Here is a 23,409-nt window from a genome sequence, read left to right as displayed (position 1 = left end):
TTTTATATTTTTTATTATCATTAGAATAATTGAATAATATTTAATATAATAAATATATAATTTTAAATATTACATACATAAAATTATAAATATTAAATTAAATTAAATAATTTTAAATTATTATCTTCTTAATATTATATATTAATATTTATAGTCGTCATAAAATTAAATTATATTGGCCATTAAATTGTTTATTATATAATAAAAGAACTTTATTATTATTATTATTATTATTATTATTATTATTATTATTATTATTATTATATGTAATTTTTCAAATTTTATATCACAATCATTTTTCAGTCTCTTTGTCCTACTTAAATTATATAAGTTGATTCTTTTTCTCTTCTTAGATGTTTTCTAATAATTTATTTTTAAAAGACTTTTAAGCAGATATGACTGATATGAGTCAAGTATTGAGTCTTGTAGAATTTTTTTATTTCTTTAATTATCTTAAATCGTGTATTTATAGAATCCATTTCTTTTAAGGTATTTTAACATCACCTAAAAATTTTGAACAATCTTTACATTAAAGTTTGAAAATTATAATATCCACCATCTCCTTTTGCATCTCTCGAGAGCCAATGCGTGAACCTAGTTTAGCTGTTTGGCAAAGTTAAATTATGATACTCATTTCAGAGATCATATATATATATATATATATATATATATATATATATATATATATGTGTGTGTTGTGTTAGAATAAAAATAAAGTGATAGTTTTTTTTTGGGTTTTTTACGGTATCTCTCGTTCGACAGGTTGAAAATTAATCCGTTGCGGTACTGAACTTTATTTATGGGTTTGCCATTGGCCAATGAGTTGTTGCATGTACAAAGTAGAATTCAAATTCCTAACACTTATTTAAACGGACTAGTGAGCTAACCACTAGACTAACCTAACTTGGTTATAAAATAATGGATTTAGATAGGAGAAATAATAATAAATTGTTTCAAGTAATGAATGTTATATATGCCGGCTGAATGTCATGCGTGATGCGTGTGCTTCTCTTCAAGATTCCAAGCACATAATCCATGAAAAGGGTTGAAAACTACGACAGTGTAAGCCATGGTGAACATTACAAGAAGAATCCACGCCAAGTTAACTTGTAGCTAGCTGGATTCGTAAGTGAAGCTAAACAATGTCCTAATAATAACACCTCTTAGTATTCTCAAAGGGAACATGAACACTTAGAATATTCCCATTGTTATCATCTTCAACTACCTACATTGTGACTCAAATATCCAATCCTAATAATATCTGCTTGCCTTGCACTGCTTTCAATCTCAGTACTATTGCAACATGGGATTTTCTCTTTTTGGTCTTCAACAACTTGTTACTTCTTTTGCAGTTGTTGCCACATTATTGAGCATTGTTGGCACAGCACAAGAGGGTCCTATCAATTCTTTAAGCCGTAGATTTATCCATTCCCACATCAATGAACAAGAAAACGATAACAATAATTCTCCTATTATTGCTCGCGTACTGCAAGATAATCAAGGCAACGATTCTCCATCACCAGGTCACAACAATACTCCAGCTTTGTTATTAATCCTGAATGTGGTTCTTGTTCTTGCAATCATACTGCTCTTGATGCTATACTACAACACAGCAAGAAAACTGAACAAGATGATGAAGTTGCAGCAGCAGGATCCCAATAACAAAAAATGCATTGTTGTGAAGAAAGAGGTGGAAAAAGAGGATATTGAAGAGAGCAGCGGTTGGGAGAAGAAGATAGAGATAGGAGAAGGTACAAAGATGAGGGTGGAGGAGAGAAAAGAACTCATGTTCTTCAACGGCAACAAGACAAGGTTTGAGATGGGACAACTTCTAAGGGCGTCAGCAGAGACACTGGGACAGGGAATGATGGGAAACAGTTACAAGGCCATGATGCATGATGGACCGACCATTGTTGTGAAGAGGCTGAGGGACTTGAAACCTTTCAGTGAGAAGGAATTCGAAGCACTGCTGCGTGTCATTGCAGGGATGCAGCACCCTAATTTGTTGCCTTTGCTTGCTTACTACCATTCAAGAGATGAAAAGCTGCTTCTCTACAAATATGCACAGAATGGGAACCTTTTCTCTAGGCTTCACGGTAATATATATACGGTGAAAACTCAGGTGCAGTAGACTTTACGTGAAGTTGATAACTGAGAACCGTTAGATAAAAATGTAGTCAAATCAATCAAATCATCTAACAGCTCTCAGTTATCAACTTCACATGAAGTTGATTGCATATAATTATTTTACAATTATTCAAAAATTTAATTACCTGTAATTTCAGATGGTAGAGATGGAAATCGGGTGCCATTGAAATGGAATTCAAGGCTATCAATTGCAAAATCCGTAGCTGGAGCAATGGAGTACCTGCACAGTAACACCAAGAACCCTAACATTGTCCCACACGGCAACCTCAAGACCACAAACGTGCTCATAGACGAAAACGACGTCGCCCTCGTCTCCGACTACGGCCTCTCCGCCCTAATAGCCCAACCTATCGCCGTTCAGCGCATGGTCATTTATAAGTCACCGGAATACGTCCAGTCAAAGCGAGTGACAGCGCAGTCCGATGTTTGGAGCTACGGATGCCTCCTCCTCGAGCTCTTAACCGGAAAAATTTCTGCCTGCTCTTCTCCGCATGGATCGAACGGTGTTGATCTGTGCGGTTGGGTTCATAGAGCGGTGAGGGAGGAATGGACGGCTGAGATCTTTGATAAAGAGATCTATAGGCAGAAGAATGTTCAGAGTGGGATGATACGGATGCTTGAGATTGCGATGCTTTGTACGGAGAGGTTCCCGGAGAATCGGCCTGGGATGAGCCAGGTTGTTAGGGAAGTTGAGAAGATACAGGCGGTGCCGGCGGCGTCGGAGTCGGTGGATGAGGATGATCTCTCTGCTGAGAGGTCTTTCACTGATGATTCTCTTTCTATGTATTCAACAAGTCACTCTGGAATTATTCTTGCAGATAATTAAGAATGGCTAAGCAATAAGCATGCTTCATTGGCAGCCGCTTTTAGACTTTAATTAATTCATGTTAAATTAAGATGATCCAAAATAAAAATGCCTAGTTATCTTGGAATCAAGAAGAAATGAAATTCGTTCAATCATAATAAGTTATACATACATGGCATTTAATTTACAGCATGACGGCGTAGAATAATTTAGTTGGTTTCTGGTTTCCACATGTATATAATTTTTTTTCTCATTTAATAATGTAACAGCGAGCAGTGTGTATATATGAATGATGATGATTTAAGAAAGAAATGAGTACTGCTATAAGGAGGAATAACGACAATAATAATAAGTAGCTAGCTACGAGCTAGCGAGCATAATGATTAATTTTCTGATTGATATAGCTTTTTCTGTCCTTTTAACTAAGTCTGGGTTTTAAGTCACCAAAAAAAACTGAGTCTGGTTTTACCACTTCATCAACTTTCTACAGCAAACTACTCTTGTTAAGCGAATATCTCGCTTGCATTATAGTTATATTAAAAGTTTGGAAACATTTTAAATATGAGATATTCTCGGCGGTTAAGCAATTCGGTATCTAAATTCATTCAAGTAATTTTAAGTCACGCATTTTTTTTCTCATGTTTCTTCTCTTTTTTGGCATTTCTTTTTCTTCTCCTACGTTTTTTCTTTTTATTCTCATGTTTGTTTAGGCACTGAATGTCTTTTTCTTCTCGCACTCGTTTACGTGTAGAGCGTCTTCTTCTTCACCTTCTTCTTCGCGTTCCTCCTCCTTCTCATTCTCTTCTTTCTTTTTTCGGTTCTTTCTCCTTATCGTCATTCTTCTGTTGTTGTTGCTGCTGTATTTTTTTGTCTTTTTCTCTTTCTTTCTCTGGTGAAAAAGTAACAGTAGAAGGTGAAGAGGAAGAATTTTAAATTGTGCATATCAGAAATAATGAGCCGAACAATTGTATAGTAAACATAATCTATTATATAAAATCAAATTCAAACAACACATGCTCATGGTGAAACAATACTGAATGAGCGAAACATAATTCATTGTATAAAATTAAATTCAAACAGTTTTTTGCATAATAAACCGAACACGTACTCATGATAAAACAATTGTATAATACTGAATGAATGAAACATAATCCATTATATAAAATCAAATTCAAACAGCTTTCTGCATAATGAACCAAACACGTACTCATGGTGAAACAATTGTATAGTATTGAATGAACGAAATATAATTCATTATATAAAATCAAATTCAAAATACGTCTGTCTACAATTTAGAGATTATCAATTCAATTCAATTCAGATTCAGAACACCTGCGTCCATTCAATTCAATTCAATTCAATTTAACAATTGCATTCCATTCAATTTGATTGAAAAAATAATCAATTAGCAAAATGTTGGTGTTGTTGGTGATGACAATAACAAAAAAGAAGAAGAAAAAAAAGAGGAGGAGGAGGAAGAGAAGAAGAAGAATCTGCGTACGCGAAAGAGGAAAAGGAGGTATACGTGAAATTAAATTTGGATCTAGTTGGATAAAATTTAGATAAAAAATTACTTAAATGTCTAGTATAACCTTTTAAATATATCATGAGTATTTTATGATTAAATTAAATTTATAATTAAAATCGATAATTAAGACTAGCTACTAAAACTCTTAGAAAATTATGATATACTTAAAACATTTTTTTGAAAGTTCATCATATTAATTATACTTGTCAACTTAATTCAAAGATAATATATACAATTTAGTGATATATATGTCTTTTGTCGATTTTTAACAAATCGATGGTGGTTCGATTCTAATAGTTTGGGAGTGAAACCTACTTTTTTTTTGTGAGTATCAATTTTCTAGAAATGCATCAAAGATCCTCGAATTAGACAGAATTAGAGAAAACGACTGAAGAAACAACAAGTAAATAAAAGGTTTTGAAAATAAAAATGACTAGAATCGAAATGGTTTGCATTGAATTTAAATAAAGCAATAAAATGTTTTTGATTAAATCAAAGGGCTTTGAATTCAAAAGATAACAATGCGAGAATGTAAATTTGAACAAGGAAATTAAATGTTGCTTGAAAGATAAATTTGCAAGGAAAGTCAAGTTTGCAGAAAATGTAAATGAAAAATAAAAATTAGTGGAAGAAACCCTACAGAAATTTAATTCGAAGTAGACTCAGAAAGTCACTGGGATGTGAGTGTGTGTGAGTAATTTCTGAAACGAAGTTTGAATCCCAGTATCTTCAAACCTTCTAGTATTTATAACCATTTTCGTAACCGATCAATTTGAAGTGAAACTCCCACATGTGCAAAAATATGGGTAACCGATCCCACTCTTTCGTCTAGAGGTGGCAAACGGGCCTAAATCCGCCGGCACGGCCCGCGTAACCCGCCAATAAAAGCAGGTTGGGTTGGAAAATTGGGACTGCCAAATAGCAAAAATCCGCCTAATCCGCACCACTTAAACGGCAGACTTTGTCGGGGCAGGGCGGGCTTTCCCGCTGGGCTTAGTATTTTTTTAGCAAGGGGTATTTTTACATTTTTTTTTTGCCAAAATCCAACTTCCTCCAACCCAACTTACAAGAGAATGAAGATGAAAATTGAGTGTTTTGGATTATGTTTATTTTGTTTTAGAGACAATATTTATAATTATGTTTTGGATTATATTTATTTTGCTTTGGGAACAATATTTATAATTATGTTTTGGATGAAAACTTGGTTTATAATTATGTTTATTAGATATTTATAATTATAAAGATTTTAATGTTTGTGAATATAAAAATTATAATTTGTTTATACTTTTAGAAATTATAATAATTAAAAATAAAAAACAAAAGAAATTTTTTTATACCTTTATATATATAATTTAATAGTTAAAAATAAAAAAAGGAGGGTTTAGCCCGCCGGCTCGCCGGCCCGCTGTTAGGCAGGGCAAGCTGGGATTTTGGGTCCGCACCACTAGGCGAGACGGGACGAATTAACCCGCCAAAGAGCGGGCTTCTGGCGGGGCAGGGTGGACTTCCTCGCTTGCCACCTCTACTTTTGTCTGTTCATGTGATAGTTACAAAATAATCTTCTATTTCCAAAAATCTTCGATCTTCTTTATTTGAGTAACTCCTCGATTTGTTGACCTAATCAAACTCTTATTTAATGTCCCCAAAATAAGTCTCCTTCGATACCAACTTTTCTTCCAAAAACTTATTTAATAATTCGAAGTACCTTCTCCTTCGAATTCAATAAATTTTGACCAACAATATGCTAATTAATTTAGATTAGTTAAATGATTAACTTATTCTTCTATTTAAATATGTATCATAGACATTAAAAATTTATCAATTAGTGACTGATTTTTTAGATAAAATTTAGATGTATGATAGTTGAATCTTTGACCAAATCAAATACTAAATTAATCTCCATATAAAATTATAAAAAAATATAAAATAAATATTGAAACTAGATTAAAAAATATATGTACTTACATATACATAACAGCTAATTTAGTAAGTATTTTTTCATTGCACCTAACATTTTTTTTTTCATAATATAATATACTATGATATTTGAATTGGCTTCTGCACTTTGTTTACTCTTTTCATTTTTCTCCCCTGTGATGTGTATATACATATACAGTATATTGAAAATATATAATTAAAAAAGGTGGAGATTCGGCGTGAGGAAAGCACATAGTCCAGATGCATCCAAAATTTCACATAAAACAAAAGAGCAGATATATATATATATGATGCATGCATACAGAGATGAATTGCAAAACCTCACAAGGTAAGAAAAATGGTGTGGAGGAGTTTCCAATAATGTACATGTTTTTTCCATGTTGGTGATAGAATAATGGAAGCAGCTTATTATATATACAGGGTCTGTGTCTCTCATGGCTACAAGAGGGAGTTAGCTTAAACTTTAAAGTTGATTAAGTTAAAATTAAAATTTTTAACCAAAACGAGGTGGGCATACAAATAACCCAGCGGACACTGGAATGTTCCCATCCTGTCTGTGACTCCATGTTCATCCTGACATAAAGGTATTAAAGATGCTAGAATACTAGCTACAGTTATCTTTGTATTTCCTATTGCTTATTGCTTGCATTCACAATGCATGCATGCATGTCATGTCCAATCATCATGTCCATGCATGGCAGAAAAGAATATACAAACAGACAAGTGGAAATGACTTCATAGATCTGTACTACTCTTTTCAGATACATCAACCCTGTATTATGGTCAAAACTACAAAGAGAACACAAAATTAAAGGACTGAATTGAACATTCAAGGCTTCCCTTTCCTACCTAGCCTTCACATCATACAGTTATGCACATTGTAATGGTGTACATTTTATTTAAATCTATTTCCAACCACATTCTTCTCTCTCAGAACAGTAATAATCTTAGGAAAAGGATAGTCATATATATAGTCTCTTATAACGGTTTAGCTGCACTGGCCCCAATTGTTACTGAGGTTTAAACAAAGTATTTAATAATAATAAGAGAGCTGCATTGGCAGATATAGACAAATTTTCACTTGAATCAAAGGTGATATATATATATATATGATGAATACAGTGCAAAATGACTTTGAAGCCCCTCAGATAATGATGCTATACATCACCTTGCATTGCAATGATCTTCTTATTCCCTTTCATTCATTCATGTTTGAACAGAAGAATTGCACTGCTCTCTTCAATCCTGAACAATAATCCATTTTGATTACATAGTATTATGGTTGTTATTATTCTTTTCAGGTTAAGTGAGGCACAATTACATAGGTGTGATTGAAACATCAATAAGAATGGTACGTCACTAACTATTATTGATACATTGCTATATTCTGTAGTCTAGTCCCGTAGTACTGCTTTTGGTGTTTATAATTTAGATACCTGGATGAGAGTCACGTGGTAGCATTTATCACTAGCAGATACATAACAGGAAAAATCAGTTACATATAATTCTGCATTGCTGCATTTATTTTTTGGCTCCTTTTAGGATTCCTTATGCTTAATCAAGGAATCATAGTTTCTCCCATCAGTCAAAAGGACGAAAAGAAATTACACCATTATCCACCTACTAATTTCGGTTGAATCAAATAAATAAATAAATCTTGGCACTACTGAATGATCACAGAGATGACGAGTTTCCCAATCAATCCAATTTATTATTTTAATTTCCTGCTTGCATAGGACAGCTTTCCTTGATGGTGACAGAGGAAAGAAGGAAAGAAGAGCGGGGTGGGGGGTTGGTACTTGGTAATGTACGGTACGGAGCTGAATTATTCAGAAGAAAAAGAAAAAATGGTAAAGTAGAAAGAGATATATGCTACTTGTCCTCACTGTTATATGCACTTCACATAAATCTCATCACTTTTACTGTTATTCAGATAATCTACTCGTTTTATTAAAATTAAACATAGAGATATGTATTCATTTAATTTGATGCATAGCTTAAACGAGTTCGGCATTGTTAATATATACCTGTATACTAAAATTAACTATTAAAATTAATTATTAATATAAATATAAATACATATTAAAAATAAATTAAATTATATATATATTTATATATAAATATTTTAATATATAAAAAATATTTTTAAATATATAAAAAGCTGAGTTCTTACTTATGGTCAATATCATTATAAAGGAGACAATTATTTTATATAAAAATTAATCATTAATTAATTATTTATATAAAATAATATTAAAAATATATAAATACATAATAATTACTTTGATAGATAATTTTTTATATACAGTAATATTTTATAATTAGAAGTAGAAGGACAGCGTAAGTATTCGCAATCAAAGCTAATGAATAATAGCTTAAATAACATAATCTCTTCATACTCAATTGTGAATTTAAATCTTATGTTTGGTAAAAAAAAAAAAAAAAAGTATCCGCAATCAAACAAATGAGAAAGGCTGCAATAGTAACCACATCTTGAAATTTATTGCTGTCAAGTCATATGGAGTAAAAAGTACATGCCAGGACACTCAATAATTTGTGTATTTGGAATTAAATATTTTTAAAATTAATTAAAAATATTTGATGTAAAATAAGAAGTATTATTTGTTAAAGATTAGAATGAATTGAATTGAATTGAATTAGTGTATATAAGGGAGGCAAAGGTATTGGGCAGAAGGCAAAGGGATAAAGGGACAGAGAAGAGGACGTATGAGGTACAGCTATCTGATTATCCAATAGGGAACCTCCTTCAACCGTGACCATTCAGGACACCTGTGTCACTAACACGGACACTGCCCTTAACTTAAAAGCCCTAATAATAGAGAACCCTTCTCCCTTTCTTTTATATAGGGGTTCATGTCATGTAACCTAACATACCCACCCTAATGGCCTAAGCAAAAAACCAAAATTTCCGTTAAAGTTTTTATCTTTTCGGTGATGGGGGAAGGTTCCTCAGCCAACGCCAAGGACAAGAAAAAGAAGAAGAAGAGGAACCACCGTGGTGGTGGCAGCAGCAAGAAGAAGATGACCCATGAGCAGCTTCTTGCATTCAAGTCGGTCACCGACTGGGTTCACTTGGATCAGCCATCATCTTCTTCTTCTCTTACTTGTCTTGTCGATGATTTTGGAGTGCAGAAGGGTCTTGGCAGGGGTGGGGAAAAGGTCGTCTTTGAATTGCATTCACACTCCAAATTCAGTGATGGCTTCTTGTCCCCTTCCAAGCTCATTGACAGAGCTCACATCAATGGCGTAAGTCTCATCTTCCTTTTCTTTCCCATTTTTTGATTCTCCGTTGTTTTGCTTCCAGTGTTCTAATCATTCAAAATCGGTTTTTGATCCTTAATCATGATGTTAAGCACTTCTTTTCAATTAAATATGATAGTCTCAAAAGGAATAGCTTTTTTGTTTCTTAGGCTTATAAAAAATAATGAAACCTTCAGTGCTATTTTTTATCCTTTTTTTTTTCTTATGTGTAATGGAGCAGTAGCACCTAAGCTATATTTAACAGTTGAAGCCGTATTATCATGTTAGCTTTTCCATGTTTTCGGGTTTTGTAATATCCACAAATAAAATATATCAGACCATGGAACATTGTTTTCGTTTTTTGAGTCTATGTCCTTGGCATGGAAAACCAGCCAGTGCATGTGTACTTGAATCTTGATTAATAAACCATAGCTTTGAAATATGTGCACATTTGAGTAAGATGTTTTCTAGAATACTATGATTATTAGTGTACGGATAATGAAGCTACTCAAGAGATGGCAGGCATGGCTGATAGAAAATTACCAAACTTGAGAGGCCTGTAAAACTTGGTGAATATAAGGGTAAAGTTCAATTAAACTCCTTGTTATTGATGGTATCAATAATGATTGGCTGGGGCAACAGCATTGCATAGGATTTACATTCTTTGGTTTTAGGCATATTTTTAATTTTTAATCAACACTATTTGCTCATAACAGGTGAAAGTTCTTGCTCTGACAGATCATGACACTATGTCAGGCATCCCTGAGGCTGTAGAAGCAGCTCGTAAATATGGCATCAAGATAATTCCTGGTGTTGAAATTAGTACAATATTCTCTCCAAGGTAATTTTTTAGATGTTATACATTCTAGATTCATTAACATTGAAACCAACTATGCTTGGTATCCTTATTCTCCAATGATTCTGATGTTTTTCAATCCACTGGCAGTGGAGACTCCGAAGCAGAGGAACCAGTACATATTTTAGCATATTACAGTAGCATTGGACCATCAAGGTTTGAGGAACTGGACAAGTTTTTGTCAAATATAAGAGAGGGACGCTTTCTTCGTGCAAAGAATATCGTCTTGAAACTGAATAAGCTCAAGTTTCCTCTTAAGTGGGAGCATGTCTGCAGGATAGCAGGCAAGGGAGTTGCCCCTGGGAGGCTTCATGTAGCCCGTGCTATGGTCGAGGCTGGTTATGTTGAAAATCTCAAACAAGCTTTTGCTCGATATCTTTTCGATGGTGGACCTGCTTATTCAACGTAATATTGTGATTCTTGCTCTTGTAGGTTGTATATATTTGCATTGCTAAGGAGACATGTAAGAATATGAGAAATTTGTTATGCAGGGGAAGTGAGCCTCTAGCAGAGGAAGCAATAAAAATGATCAGCGACACTGGGGGCGTTTCAGTGCTGGCTCATCCATGGGCACTGAAAAATCCTGTTCCCATTGTGAGGAGGTTAAAAGAAGCTGGTCTCCATGGAATAGAGGTCTACAGAAGTGATGGAAGGCTGGCAGGTACATGCTGAATAACAAAATTTGCTTGTTTCCTTCATTACAGTAAATTCAAACCATTATCTACCATTAGGATTATCAATATCCTCCTAGTCAATACTGGTGTAGAACTCCCTGCATTCTAAGATACATGTTAGTTAGAAATTTGGTGCATTCATCCTAATTTGGTAAGAGCTTGTTATAGATGTGATTTGTATTGAATGTAGTATATTCATAATTTATCTCTTCATATAAATTGTATTTGGATACACATTGAATTGCTTGTGTATTAAATTTCCTAAGTAATAAATATCTTGGAATGGATTGAGTATAAAGCATAGTTTAGGCTACATCTCATGAGGCCACAATTGTTGTGTAAAATCATTTCATTAAGTGCAATAGAAGCAAAGTCAAATGTTAAGCTTTTGTTGGCAGCATATAGCGACCTGGCCGATGCATACGGGCTTTTGAAGACTGGAGGGTCGGACTATCATGGAAGAGGAGGGCACAACGAATCGGAACTGGGAAGCGTGAACCTTCCGGTGCTAGTGTTGCACGACTTGCTCAAGGTGGCTCGACCAATCTGGTGCGATGCCATCAAGGAAATATTGGAGTGTTATGCTGAGGAGCCTTCTGATTCGAACCTAGCAAGTATCACGAGGTTTGGGAGAACCCGGGCTTTTAAGGGAGGTTCACCCTTGAGTTGTGGACAGGACTTGATTGATCACTGCCTACCTCTCTGGCTGAGTACGGAGGAGATGGAGGATGCAGAGATTAAAGCCATCAAATTGAAGCTTTCCAATGTTTCTCTTAGTCAAGGAGGAATTCAAGTTCTCATAGAGACTAAATAGTTGTATCTTGTATGAATCTAGATATCTTAATTTAATCATGTCATGTAACTCTTCCCAAGCCAATCTATTTGTAGGTCAAGTTCTTCAATTGCCTATTGATTTTTTCTTTTCTTTTTTTAATTTGGGAATATTTCTATCATCTTTGAGTACTACCATATTTGTCATAAACATACTTATTCCAAAAATTTAAGTTGGTAAAAAGAGTTATAGAAATAATTATATTTCTAATATGATTCATTCTTTACATAAGAGTCGTTAAAATTTTTCTCTTTCGGTTAGTTTGTCTTATGCTGAAATATTTTTTTACATAATAAAGATGGAATTTTAAATTTTTATGTAATAAAAATTTTGATATTATGTAAAAGTGTCTATATCTCTAATGATATTAGACAGATATCAAAGGAATACGGTGCTGATTGGGTTTGGAATCATTTTTTTCTCACTTCTAAAGAAAAAGAAAAGAGGAAAAATGGTGACAATATATCAGTTGCTCATTGTGCAATTTCATGTGTGAAGACCGTTTTATATCCTCGACTTAGTTGCCGATGGATAATCACTAAATGAATAGAGTTTATATTATAATGAGTTCCTCTCAAATTGACCATATTATATATTGCATCTCTCAATTTGTTCCGAAGCATATAATATGCACTTGTAAAAGTGATATTTTTTTGGCTATTGTTTAAAAAGTTAATTTAAAATTGATTTTTTTTTTTTGTAAAGAAAGTTAATTTTTTTTTTTGGTTGTAAAAGAAAGTTAATTTAATTTGAATATATTAGTTTAATTTTATATGGTCAACGGGGCCAAAGGCCCAAACAGACACACAACACTTAAACGACCACTATTCTAGGGAACTTGGTCTAAAGTCTATCATTATAATTTTTTTTAAATGGTTACTCAATAAAATTCTCATACTATTTGTATGATTAAAAGAAAATCAATTAGTCAGTTGGTCAACCTACTCATTCCCTTGCTCAAACACGTGTCAGAGAATTCAAATCCTAAAATAGAACTTAAATCCGGGACAATTTAATCCTTGAAATAGTCATTTAATATACAAAAGATTACAAGTATAGAAATGTGAATTTATTATAACTGATTTTTACTTTTAGTAAATAGTCATGAAAATTTTTTTTTTTTACATCCGTCAGATTTTTAGGTTTCAATTAATAGACAAAAGTCTTTGTTAATTGTTACCAAGAATTTTGTTGATTAAAATTGTAACTCTAAACCTAGTTTACTATAACTGAGAATTCTGTTGTGCATAATCAAATCATGTATTATCCCAACCAATATCTCTCAGTTTGGACACTTGGAAAATCCTCAATTCCTCTAAACCAAAAGAACAAAATTAAATATATATAAAAAATACACTTCATTCATGGAGAGAATCAGCAGCTCTGCTTGGATGTGTATGTTAGCACAAGGATGCGGATGAAACATGATGCAGCACCAAGCATGCCATTAACCAGACTCAACGTAGCTTAGTCACCAGATTATCTATATTTGCCGAGCTCCATCTTTTTCTTTATTGTTCTCTGACCATAATATATGGATGAATCTACTATTCCCGCCACGGTGAATACACCTACATCAAATGATACATGTCCACTTTTGCTAAGTTTCACGATGCATGCATGAATCTTATAGGATTAATTGGAGAGAGAGAGAGAACATTATAGGGCTGGAACTGAGCCGAACTCGATTTTTGCTAAGTTTTAAGTTCGGCTCACAAAAATTAAGCTTGGCACACGGCTCGACTCATTAACAATCGAGCCTATTTCGTAAGTTCAAGTTCGACTCAACGAAAACTCACGAGTTGACTCAAATAATAAGAACATAATCTATAATTCTATATCAATAAAGTATAACTTATATATATTAAAAAATATTAAAAAAGATCAATTTTATATATTGTCTATCTATCAATTATAAATTTTTTATTTATATCCTATATCAAAATTATATATAAAAAATGACTATAAATTTTAAATAATTAAGAACATTAATATATATGTAAAATTATATATTATTATTTTATATGTATATATATATATATTAAATTATTAATACGCATATCCTATATGCATTTAATCAAAACTTTTAATATTATATATATATATAATCGAGTCAGCTCACGAGCTAATAAGCTGAACTTATCCAAGCTCAAGCTTGGCTCATTTAATTTATGAGCTCAATTCCAAGCTAAAACTCGGCTCACAAGCTTACAAGTTCAGCTTATCGAGCTATTAACAAGCCAGGCTTGAACTGGCTAGTGAGCTAGCTTGACTCACTTCCAGCTCTAAGAACAAGGATGTACCTCCAATAATTGCACAAACACTGGTCAAGAAATGTAAGAATGGAATGTGCTGCTCTTTAAAGATGACCTGCAACATACAACACATTAATTTACCAAAAGATTAAAAGAAACAGCAAATTATTATTCACAAATTTTTAGAGAGATATGTAAAACATGAATGCAGAAGCATATGTGATATGATAGAAACTTTGAACTAGCCATGCATCATAGCCTACCATTCAATGTTACACACCCAATGGTATTTTCAGGTTAGGTTGTGTAGGTTAGATATTTTGAAAAGTGACTACTTACATGAAGATGTATTTAAGTGAAGATGATAGCTCAGAACTATCAGATATTTTGATATGTTTGACTAAACTACTTAATATAACACGTCTATATCTTAACTATAATTTTCACATAAAGACATCTTCATTTGAGTATCTAACATTTCAAAAACATTAATTTTAATTTGAAGTTGGTAGCTCAAACAAATTTAAAGAGTATGGTTGATTACTTGTTAAATTTTTTTTAGTCCAAGGTAAACTAGGCTTTTTATAGTTTCAATTAGCAGGTATTCAAGTTAATTTGCATATTACATTAAGAAAGAAAAGCAAGGGACAAAAATGCAAAAACTTATCTATTTGTAAGTTAACTAACAAAGATAAACATCAGGGTGGGAGGAGAAAGGGACTTGTATTGATTATTGGCTGTCAATAATAAACAAAAGTAAATAGTATTGGCCTTGATTGACCCTTTTCTGCGCTCATCTAATAACAACTAACAAATTAACAAGAGCACCAAAAGTGCGCAAAACAGTGCCAATATAATCACAGGAGGATGAAATAATCTAACTTTTTAAGCAGTATTACCTTAATTGGTGATATGTCATAAAAGAAGAACACTCCAGGGACTGCACCTTGCTCTGAACTCTTGAAATGCTCAGTCACAGAATACTGTGCAATAACATTTATTATGCAACTTAGGCATTATCCAAGGAACAATGCAAATGATGGTAAGTTTCTCATATTTGACAATACCTGATTTGAATAGGTAACATGGCCTCTAATGTCTTTGTATATTGTAGGGACCACCTGCAGTATGCACACATCAATTATCAAACAAGCATCAAGTGCGTCAACAGTTTATTTGGTTTGATCATGTCCCAAGAAGACTAGCAAATGTTCCACTAAGAAAAGTAGATTAAATGGAACATAATACAATAATTTAGAGGTAAACGGAGACAAAGAGATGAAATCGATAAGAAACAAAAAGGACTTAAATCTAACGACTTGTTTATAGAAATGATTTATGAATTATGATAGACCACACAATAAAGTCATTTGATGTAGGAAAAGGTTTTATCATTAACTTATTGTTGTGTAATGAACTCATGATAGAATTGAGATTCGTTAGTTGTTGCTAGTCTATAAAAACAATAGTTGCATTTTAGATAATACAGCTAACAAGAAATGATCAGGAACATAATCCATAATATTATATAAATATAAGATAATAAATAATTAAATAAAAGGTAAAACATAAGTAGAATTTATCATTATCAATATCATAAAAATATCTCGAGATAATACCAACCTTTACGAAATACTGGTACATGCCATGACTTGGTCCTTGCACCCATTTTACCCTGCAAAGGAGTAGAAGCAGAGAACGATTTAGAGAGCTCAAATGGTTGGAAGATGAGAAATTTAGCCAGGCCATTTTCTTTCATAAATGTCATTCACTAAGTATAATACATGATAAAATAACCTCCCACTCAAAGGAAAGAAGATAGTACAAAATAAAAAATTTTCAAATATAACACAACTCATACATCAAATTTTCAGTACATAACAATTATGAATAAGTTACTGCATTTACTACTTTGCCTATCTTCTTTAATTAAAATGTGTATATAACCATCTTTGTAATTATTCTAGAGGCTACAACTATCTTCAAGATGATGTCAATCCTACTAGATTTGTTTGCTTGGCTATAAGCCTGTGGAAGCTTTGTGGTTTACCCTTGTTCTCCCCCTTTTGTTGAGAAAATAGGAAGAAGCAATTCAGTTGGTGTAGCTGCGTTGAACAACCTTTTGTACATAGTGAATGCATAAAGCAAAGATAATTTGATTGAGGACTACATTTAGTGGCATTATATCAAAATTTACGGATTCAAGCATGTGAAAACACATGGAGCATGGTATCCTCATCACCAGAAAATAATGACTCTAGAGAGACAGATAGAAAAATTACCCATCAAGAGGATTTACTAATCCGGGGAAGTGGGCTCCAAAACTTAATTTGTTAATCTGATGACTTATCTGCACCATACAAACATTAGAACTTTATCAAAGTTTTTATTCGGTGTTTTATTTAAACAAGGGATATTAGAAATCCAGTTCAGTCTTACATTTAGATGATTATCTTGTAAAGCAAGTAGATCAGCAAGAAACATAGCTGACTGAAGAAAGCTTTTTCCAGTTGCAAAATGAAAGTTTCCAGCCACTTTATTAACTTCAAGAGATCCAAGAATATTGCATCCTTCACCTTCTTCATCCTTTACCTTTTGTACGTAGCCTTCTCTTTGGCACTACAAGCAAGATCAAATTGTCAGAATACTATGGTTTCAAGACCATGGAAACCGTACACATACAATGTGTCATTTGTCCAGAGGAAAATATAACAAGGAAACTTTACTGTTAAAATAAAGGAACATCAACTGCAGCTAATTGAGAGATAATTCTAAAATGAGCAGCACATTGCATTTACTGCTTATAAGAAGGTTGCGCTTGAATAATATTTGTTGCTAATGCAACACAAATAAGTTTGCACAGAGCATATCAAGAGGGTGTTTTTGCTGTCATTAGCCTCCTCATTGACTATTAAGTTCTTAATTCTTAATATAAAGTGTGGTATTTGAATTCACAAGATTGCAGTGTACCATGCACATCAAGTAATCAAATGAGAATCAAGCCAACCTGGTCAATCAAATCCATATTAGACAGCGCCCATCCCTTTTTCCTGTATGCTTCACGCACTTCTTCACAAGAATTACAACATTGATCGTCTGACTGCAAATGAGAGAGACATGGAGAGGAAGCACGTGTAAGTAGTTATGAAATACATGGAATAGGTAAATAGAAAACCATAAGATAACAAGACCAAATTAAACGATATTGAATCATAAATTTTACTTCTTCTGCACCAAAACAGGAACCGCAATACTCTTCATCATGTCCTAGTCTGCCACCATGCTTCTGCAAGGGCCTCTCAATCTACAATATGAAACGTAAATTCATCAGGGACACATTAAACGTATAAACATAATTTTGTTGTCAATTTATTTTATATTCTAGTCTCTTCTGTATCATGTTGCACTTCCTACCAGTTATTCATATCCATATCCATAAAAGAAACATAAGCATAATGCCTTCCATTTCCAAGCATTTAAACCAATTCAGAAGTAACGTAAATACCAGAATGATCAAATTTTTATAGTATACACACAAGCAATCATTGTGCAGCGAAAAAGAGCTGAAGTATTTAAGCTAACCTTTGGTGCACCAATTCCATCCTGCTTCACTTCTACCACATTGCCATGAGAATCAATTCTTTTTTTCATGATATTATGTCTCTAAGAAAAGGAAGTATTTCAGTAATAATAAGAATAGATTTTTTATATAAAATAATCAGAATACCGTGAGAATAATATAAACATGAGGCAGAAAGGTAGATAATTAGAGAGAATGCAAATAATAAATAAATCTTCATATCCGCATAGAATTGCTTATCTGAAAATTTAAGCATTACATACTATATCAAGGTGCTGCTCGCCGCTAATATCCATTGCGTCTAAACTGAGCATTGAGCATCTAACATAAGGAAAAGTGACATCAAACTGCAGTTTCAGGTGCAAGAAAAACAATCAAATTAGAACTCCTTAAAAGTATATACAAGGTCAAAACTAATGCTATCAAAATCGCCAAATAAAAATGTTACAAAGAAAATCTCCAACTCACAACATTATTTTTAGTTTTCTAAAAGAAGGTTTTGGAATAATTGCATTTAGGCATTTTCTCAACAATAAATCACCAAACTAATAAGAAATAATCATGAATAACTCATGAACCATGACATATCCATAGAGTTGACATAAAATATGGAAACCTGGATACAGCTACAAAAGTTATAGCAGAAACATATAAATAATAAACATATTGATGGGCAAAGTATATAGATGATAAGTACATTGATGTGTAAGGTTTCTCCTCTAGAAGTATCCACCAAAAGCTGACTCTCAGTAACAGTATAAAGGTATAAACCTGCAATCACATAAAAGGATGATATTATAAGATTAAATCTGTAACTTATATCCTTAAACTATTATTGAATAAGAAGCTAGTGGATAAACTGCAGAAAAATAAGCTTAAGTGGATAAACTGATAAAGAGAGTAGCATTCGATGACTGGCTCAAGATATGTAACACTAAACCCTTGAGCCAATAGCTGATAACGTATATCAAAGATCCGGGTTATCAGAAGCAGATCAATGCAACAACTAAGAAAGTGAAAGCTTGAACAAACCCATTCTCATGCTAATCCATAACATTAAGTACATAATCAAATCCAAGCAATTAGATCCTTCATTGCCTTGGTACTCTCAGCAAATAATTTGAATGAAGTAATGGCAAAATGTATAAATCAACATACAAAAAGTATCATTTTGCCGGAAGAAAAGCAAGGGGAGAACAAAAATTAAGCTACCATTGCACCCCCAAGATAAAAATACCTCTTTTATAAGCTCTCCCACTGAATAATGAAACATTTCAAGTTCAGCTCAATCCTCAATGCAACAAAATAGCCAATCAAACCATAAAATTCACACGATGTTACTAAACACCTCCGGAACCTAAATCCGTATAATTCAAAATTTTCCCTTCTAAATTTCTGAGCATTTTTCCAACCAGGTAGCCAAAACAATCCAAAGTTTCAACCTTTACCAAAATTAAAACAATAAACCCCCTCCTACCCACCGCCCAAGAAAAAAAAAGGAAGAGAGGACACGGGATCATACTTAGCTCGGAGATGAAAAGGAAGAGCATGACGGCGACGGAGACGATGGTGACGACACCGCCGGAAAGTGTGCGGTTGTAGAAATCTTCATTGACTTTTGGGTATGCGTCCAAACTGCGTAGCTTATTGAAGACCGCGTTCATATCGATGAAGCCTAGAAATAGCAACGCCAAGCGGCGAGCTTTACAGGGACGATGGGAGAAGGGCGGCTCTCCGCCGGATACGGTGGCCGGGGATGACGGAGAGCGAGTGGGTAAAGAAGAGAATTGGCGTTGATTGGATGGAGAACGAAGGAAGACACTTATTCAGAGGTCAATTGAGTCCAACATGGCGTCTAATACCCTTCTCTCTCTCTCTCTCTCTCTCTCTCTATTTTATTTTATTTATTATTTTCATATTCTGTTTAATTAACCAAATTAAGCATTTAATTCTGGAAATTTGTTCTGCTGATTAATTTAGTTTCACTTTAACGGCTGCCTATTCAAGTATTTATATCCAAGGTGGATCATATAATTTCTGATTGATTGATTGATTCACTTTCTTATCATTTATAGGTGGATTTGTTTTCAGTTTTTTTCGACTTTTATCTCGGTGAATTTTTTTCAGTTTATTTACTATATATTTAAATTTAAAATCTATAAATATCGCTATCTAATCGGAGAGTTGAAATTTATGTTACAAAAAACAGTTGGATCATGTGAAAAAAGCAGGGGTATAACTATAATTTTTTAATTAAAAAGTTCAATTATAATTAGGTGCGTTCTTCGGTGCCTACATATTTTTGCCGAAATATTGCCGAAGAGATTATAATATTGACAAGTGGATGTAGAATTGTCAGGGTGATAAAATTTATAAACGGCGTTAACCTCTTTTTTTTTTTTAAATATTGTTTAAAGAGAAAGAGTTACTCTAAATCGTTAACTTGGCTCTGATACCAATTTTAAACTGTAATTTCTTTTTCAAAATTACTAACTCTTCATATTTTGCTTCGAATAAGTTTATAATTTGTTTAGATTTGGTTGGTGGTACTTTATAATTTGTAATTTCATAATCAAAAATATTGAACATTTCTACTGTTACTAATTCTGATGTCATTTTTATAGTTTTTTAATCTTGTTTTAGTTTATAATATTCTTTTTTGCATTGATGGTATATAAAATCTTTTATCTGTTTATCTTTTTCTTTAATATAATTTTTCAAATCCTCCAAAACTTCTTTTATTTCTACACTTTCTGTTGTTTCTAAATATCTTTTTAATTTTTCAACTTCATTTTCCATTTTTTCTTTCAACAGCTTTAATTCTTTTAAGTCATAATATGGTGTTCCAGGCATTTATAAATTTTTTAAGTTTAGCTCCAACTTGTTTATATTTGTTCTTATTTCTATTCTTTTTATTATAAGGTCATTAATTTCGAACCGAAGATTATTTAATTCCCTTTTATACTTCTTTATTTTACTTTTTAATTTTTTCGCCCTTTTTCTTTTTATTTTGTTTTCTGGTCTTTCAATCTTTGTATACTTCATTATTTATCTTAGAATTTCTGCAAATTCTATCATCGATTCATCACTATTTTCTAGAGATTCTATTAGTTTTTCTAACTCTTCAACTTCTCCTTTTAATTTGTCATAGATTATTTTTAGAGCTTCAAATGCTCTTTGATTTATTTCAGAAAACTGTAAATAATTTAACCGATTTTCTCTTTCAAAGAGCTCTTGTTTCTTATCTTGATAGGTTACATATATTTTTTCTTTATTTATTGTCATAACTTAGTGTTTAGGGTTTCATTTAATTTTTCGACCTTTTTTGTTAATTCTTTTATTTCAGAATTTTCTTCTTTAATCTTTAACTTAGATAAACTTAAAGGGCTATTAATTTTAGATCCTCTTATTTGAAAATTCTATGAAACTAATTTTTCTGATGGTTCTTTTAATAATAGAACTGGGTTTTTAATAGCTTTATATTTTGGTATTTCTGTTTTTACAATTTTCTGAAATAATTCATCAACATAAATTCTTTCTTTGTTTTTAAATATTATACTATGATGGCTGTTTGTTAAAGCATAATTTATTGCATATGTAATTGAAAAAGGTTCATCGTCTTGTTCCATTAGATTCTTCTTTCTATGAAATTTATAAGCCAGACTTATAGATCTTCCAAGGTTTTCAGTTGATAAAGGTATAGCATATCCAAGATGGGCATTGAATTTAACATTTACGTTTGCCAAGTTTCCATGAACAATTCCAATTATTTGGTCTATTGGGTCATCAGTAATTCTTTTATCACAGATTGCTAAGCTTATTGGTGAATTAATTCCTTTCATATATGTAGATTTGATTAAAACTTGTATAGTACTAATATGAATCCATCCAATTTTAGATCTTTTTTGTTGATCCTTAATTTTCTCAATCTGTTTACTCAATTCTTCATCATTTATTAAAGCTATTTCAAGTTCTCCATTGGCGGATTTTATCTTTATAGGGGCTTCCAGTTGAATTTTTCCATAGTATATTATATTTTTTCTATTAAAAACTTCTTTTAAAAGATTTTGTTTATTAAAATTTTCATTTGATTTGAGATTTAATTCTGTTTTTAGAACAGCCTGTTTTTCATTATCTAATAAAGCAGTTAATCTATAATAATCAGATTCTTCTGTTAACTCTAAACTTTCTAAATAATTCATAACTAAGAGATTAGGATAAAGGCGTACCTTTCTGGAGAAAAACTTCCTTTATTTAGAAGATTTTACATAAGATGTTTTTATCTCCAGAGGGGAGATTGTAGATACTAACTCCAGAGGGGAGTTTAGAATTGGTTTTTCCTAAGGGAATTCTTCGTCAAACTATAGAATCGCCTTGGCAGCTTCCTCTTTGCTCTCCTAGCATATGAGTACTCTTAGCCTCCTGCTTTCTATCGTTTGATGCTCCCTTTAATTGCCTAAGCAACCTATTTATAATGGTTGGGTCTGATGGACAATTCCCATCCTTATCCTTCTTATGACGTCATTGCTTACGTCATTGTTTATTATCTTGCACCAGCTACATTGTTGGTGCTCTATGACCTAAGCGCTTACGTCACTATGCAATAATGTTGAGAGATGCTTCAGATGTGCTGTCTTCTTCCTTTATCATGTGGGTGGATCCCATTTCATTATTACTTTCTTCAGATGTTTCTGAGACACATAGCTGGCACTTGTGGTCTTCTCTGTCTTTTATCAAATAGTAGAGATTCCTCTTTATCCCTTCGGGGAGCTTTTCTAAGAGTCCAGATAAGTTGTAGAATGCTAATTCAAATTCTACTAAGAGTCTCATCTCTCTTTCTTCAATTTCATTTCTTTTACTGGACACAAGCAGAGTATTTCTGCTTTTATAATTGATTCTTGTGTGAGATTCCCTTGTTATCTTTTGAGTTCTTTCGAAGACCCTTGCTAGTGTGCTGGCTAGTCTACCTTCATGACTGTAGATTGTTAAATCTTGAACTTGATCAATTGGTTGAAAATTTCCTGGGAAGACGGACATGAATATTACTTGGTATGCTGGAACCAAGCACTCTTCTTCTTCATTAAAAATAGGTTGACTGTTTGTAAATTTTAGGGATATATCCCTTGGATTTACATTGTCAATCATATTTTTAAATCTCTTTACTGCATCAACGAATCCTGCAGGAAACTCACTAATAATTTTCAAATCATTAAAAATTAAAACTGTATCAATTAATCCATACTAGAAAAACTGATAGGTGTCAGATGGGGAAGCTTCTGGAAATATAACCAGCTTTGTTAGTTGTTCTTTGGCAATAGGATAATATCCCAAGATTGCCCTTTTTTCTTCAGTCCAATTCAGGACTATGTTAAGGGTTTCTCTGAGATTTGATCTACAGACCCTTTTCTTTTCCTTGATTTCAGCCCTTGTAGGAATGTTTCTTATTATCCCTGTTCTCTGGGTTTGAATTGGAGCTTTATCTGCTCTTTTTAGGGTTTGCTCTGGATGAAGAGCTTCATATTCTCTGAAGGA

General features: G+C 32.7%; 3 protein-coding genes across 4 annotated transcripts; 2 read left to right on the top strand and 1 right to left on the bottom strand.

Moving 5' to 3' along the window:
• Positions 1-1,027: 1,027 nt before the first annotated feature.
• LOC112792258 (probable inactive receptor kinase At2g26730) lies at positions 1,028-3,178 on the top strand. The gene is made up of 2 exons (XM_025835430.3): positions 1,028-2,096; positions 2,286-3,178. Exons 1-2 carry the CDS (start codon positions 1,304-1,306, stop codon positions 2,972-2,974), a joined length of 1,482 nt encoding a protein of 493 aa, XP_025691215.1. The 5' UTR covers positions 1,028-1,303; the 3' UTR covers positions 2,975-3,178.
• Positions 3,179-9,058: 5,880 nt separating this feature from the next.
• Positions 9,059-12,112, top strand: LOC112792257 (uncharacterized). Its single transcript, XM_025835428.3, has 5 exons — positions 9,059-9,686; positions 10,397-10,521; positions 10,627-10,941; positions 11,028-11,197; positions 11,609-12,112. Exons 1-5 carry the CDS (start codon positions 9,375-9,377, stop codon positions 12,022-12,024), a joined length of 1,338 nt encoding a protein of 445 aa, XP_025691213.1. The 5' UTR covers positions 9,059-9,374; the 3' UTR covers positions 12,025-12,112.
• A 1,171-nt stretch (positions 12,113-13,283) lies between these two features.
• On the bottom strand, positions 13,284-19,861 carry LOC112792256 (uncharacterized). 2 transcript variants are annotated; one of them, XM_025835427.2, is made up of 13 exons: positions 19,400-19,861; positions 18,575-18,648; positions 18,141-18,224; positions 17,880-17,960; positions 17,521-17,601; positions 17,305-17,397; positions 16,737-16,916; positions 16,580-16,647; positions 15,921-15,972; positions 15,365-15,418; positions 15,197-15,280; positions 14,346-14,412; positions 13,284-13,613 (listed from the first exon to the last, which is right to left on the bottom strand). In XM_025835427.2, exons 1-13 carry the CDS (start codon positions 19,539-19,541, stop codon positions 13,522-13,524), a joined length of 1,152 nt encoding a protein of 383 aa, XP_025691212.1. In that variant the 5' UTR covers positions 19,542-19,861; the 3' UTR covers positions 13,284-13,521. The 2 variants fall into 2 exon arrangements, with proteins under 2 accessions (XP_025691212.1, XP_072068955.1); XM_072212854.1 differs by lacking the exon at positions 14,346-14,412 and having other exon boundaries at positions 13,284-13,642; positions 15,159-15,280; positions 19,400-19,811.
• Between the last annotated feature and the right edge of the window lie 3,548 nt (positions 19,862-23,409).

This window comes from Arachis hypogaea, chromosome 13 (assembly GCF_003086295.3).
Source record: "Arachis hypogaea cultivar Tifrunner chromosome 13, arahy.Tifrunner.gnm2.J5K5, whole genome shotgun sequence".
NCBI classification, from domain to species: domain Eukaryota; kingdom Viridiplantae; phylum Streptophyta; class Magnoliopsida; order Fabales; family Fabaceae; genus Arachis; species Arachis hypogaea.
This window is presented reverse-complemented; position numbering and strand designations above follow the sequence as displayed.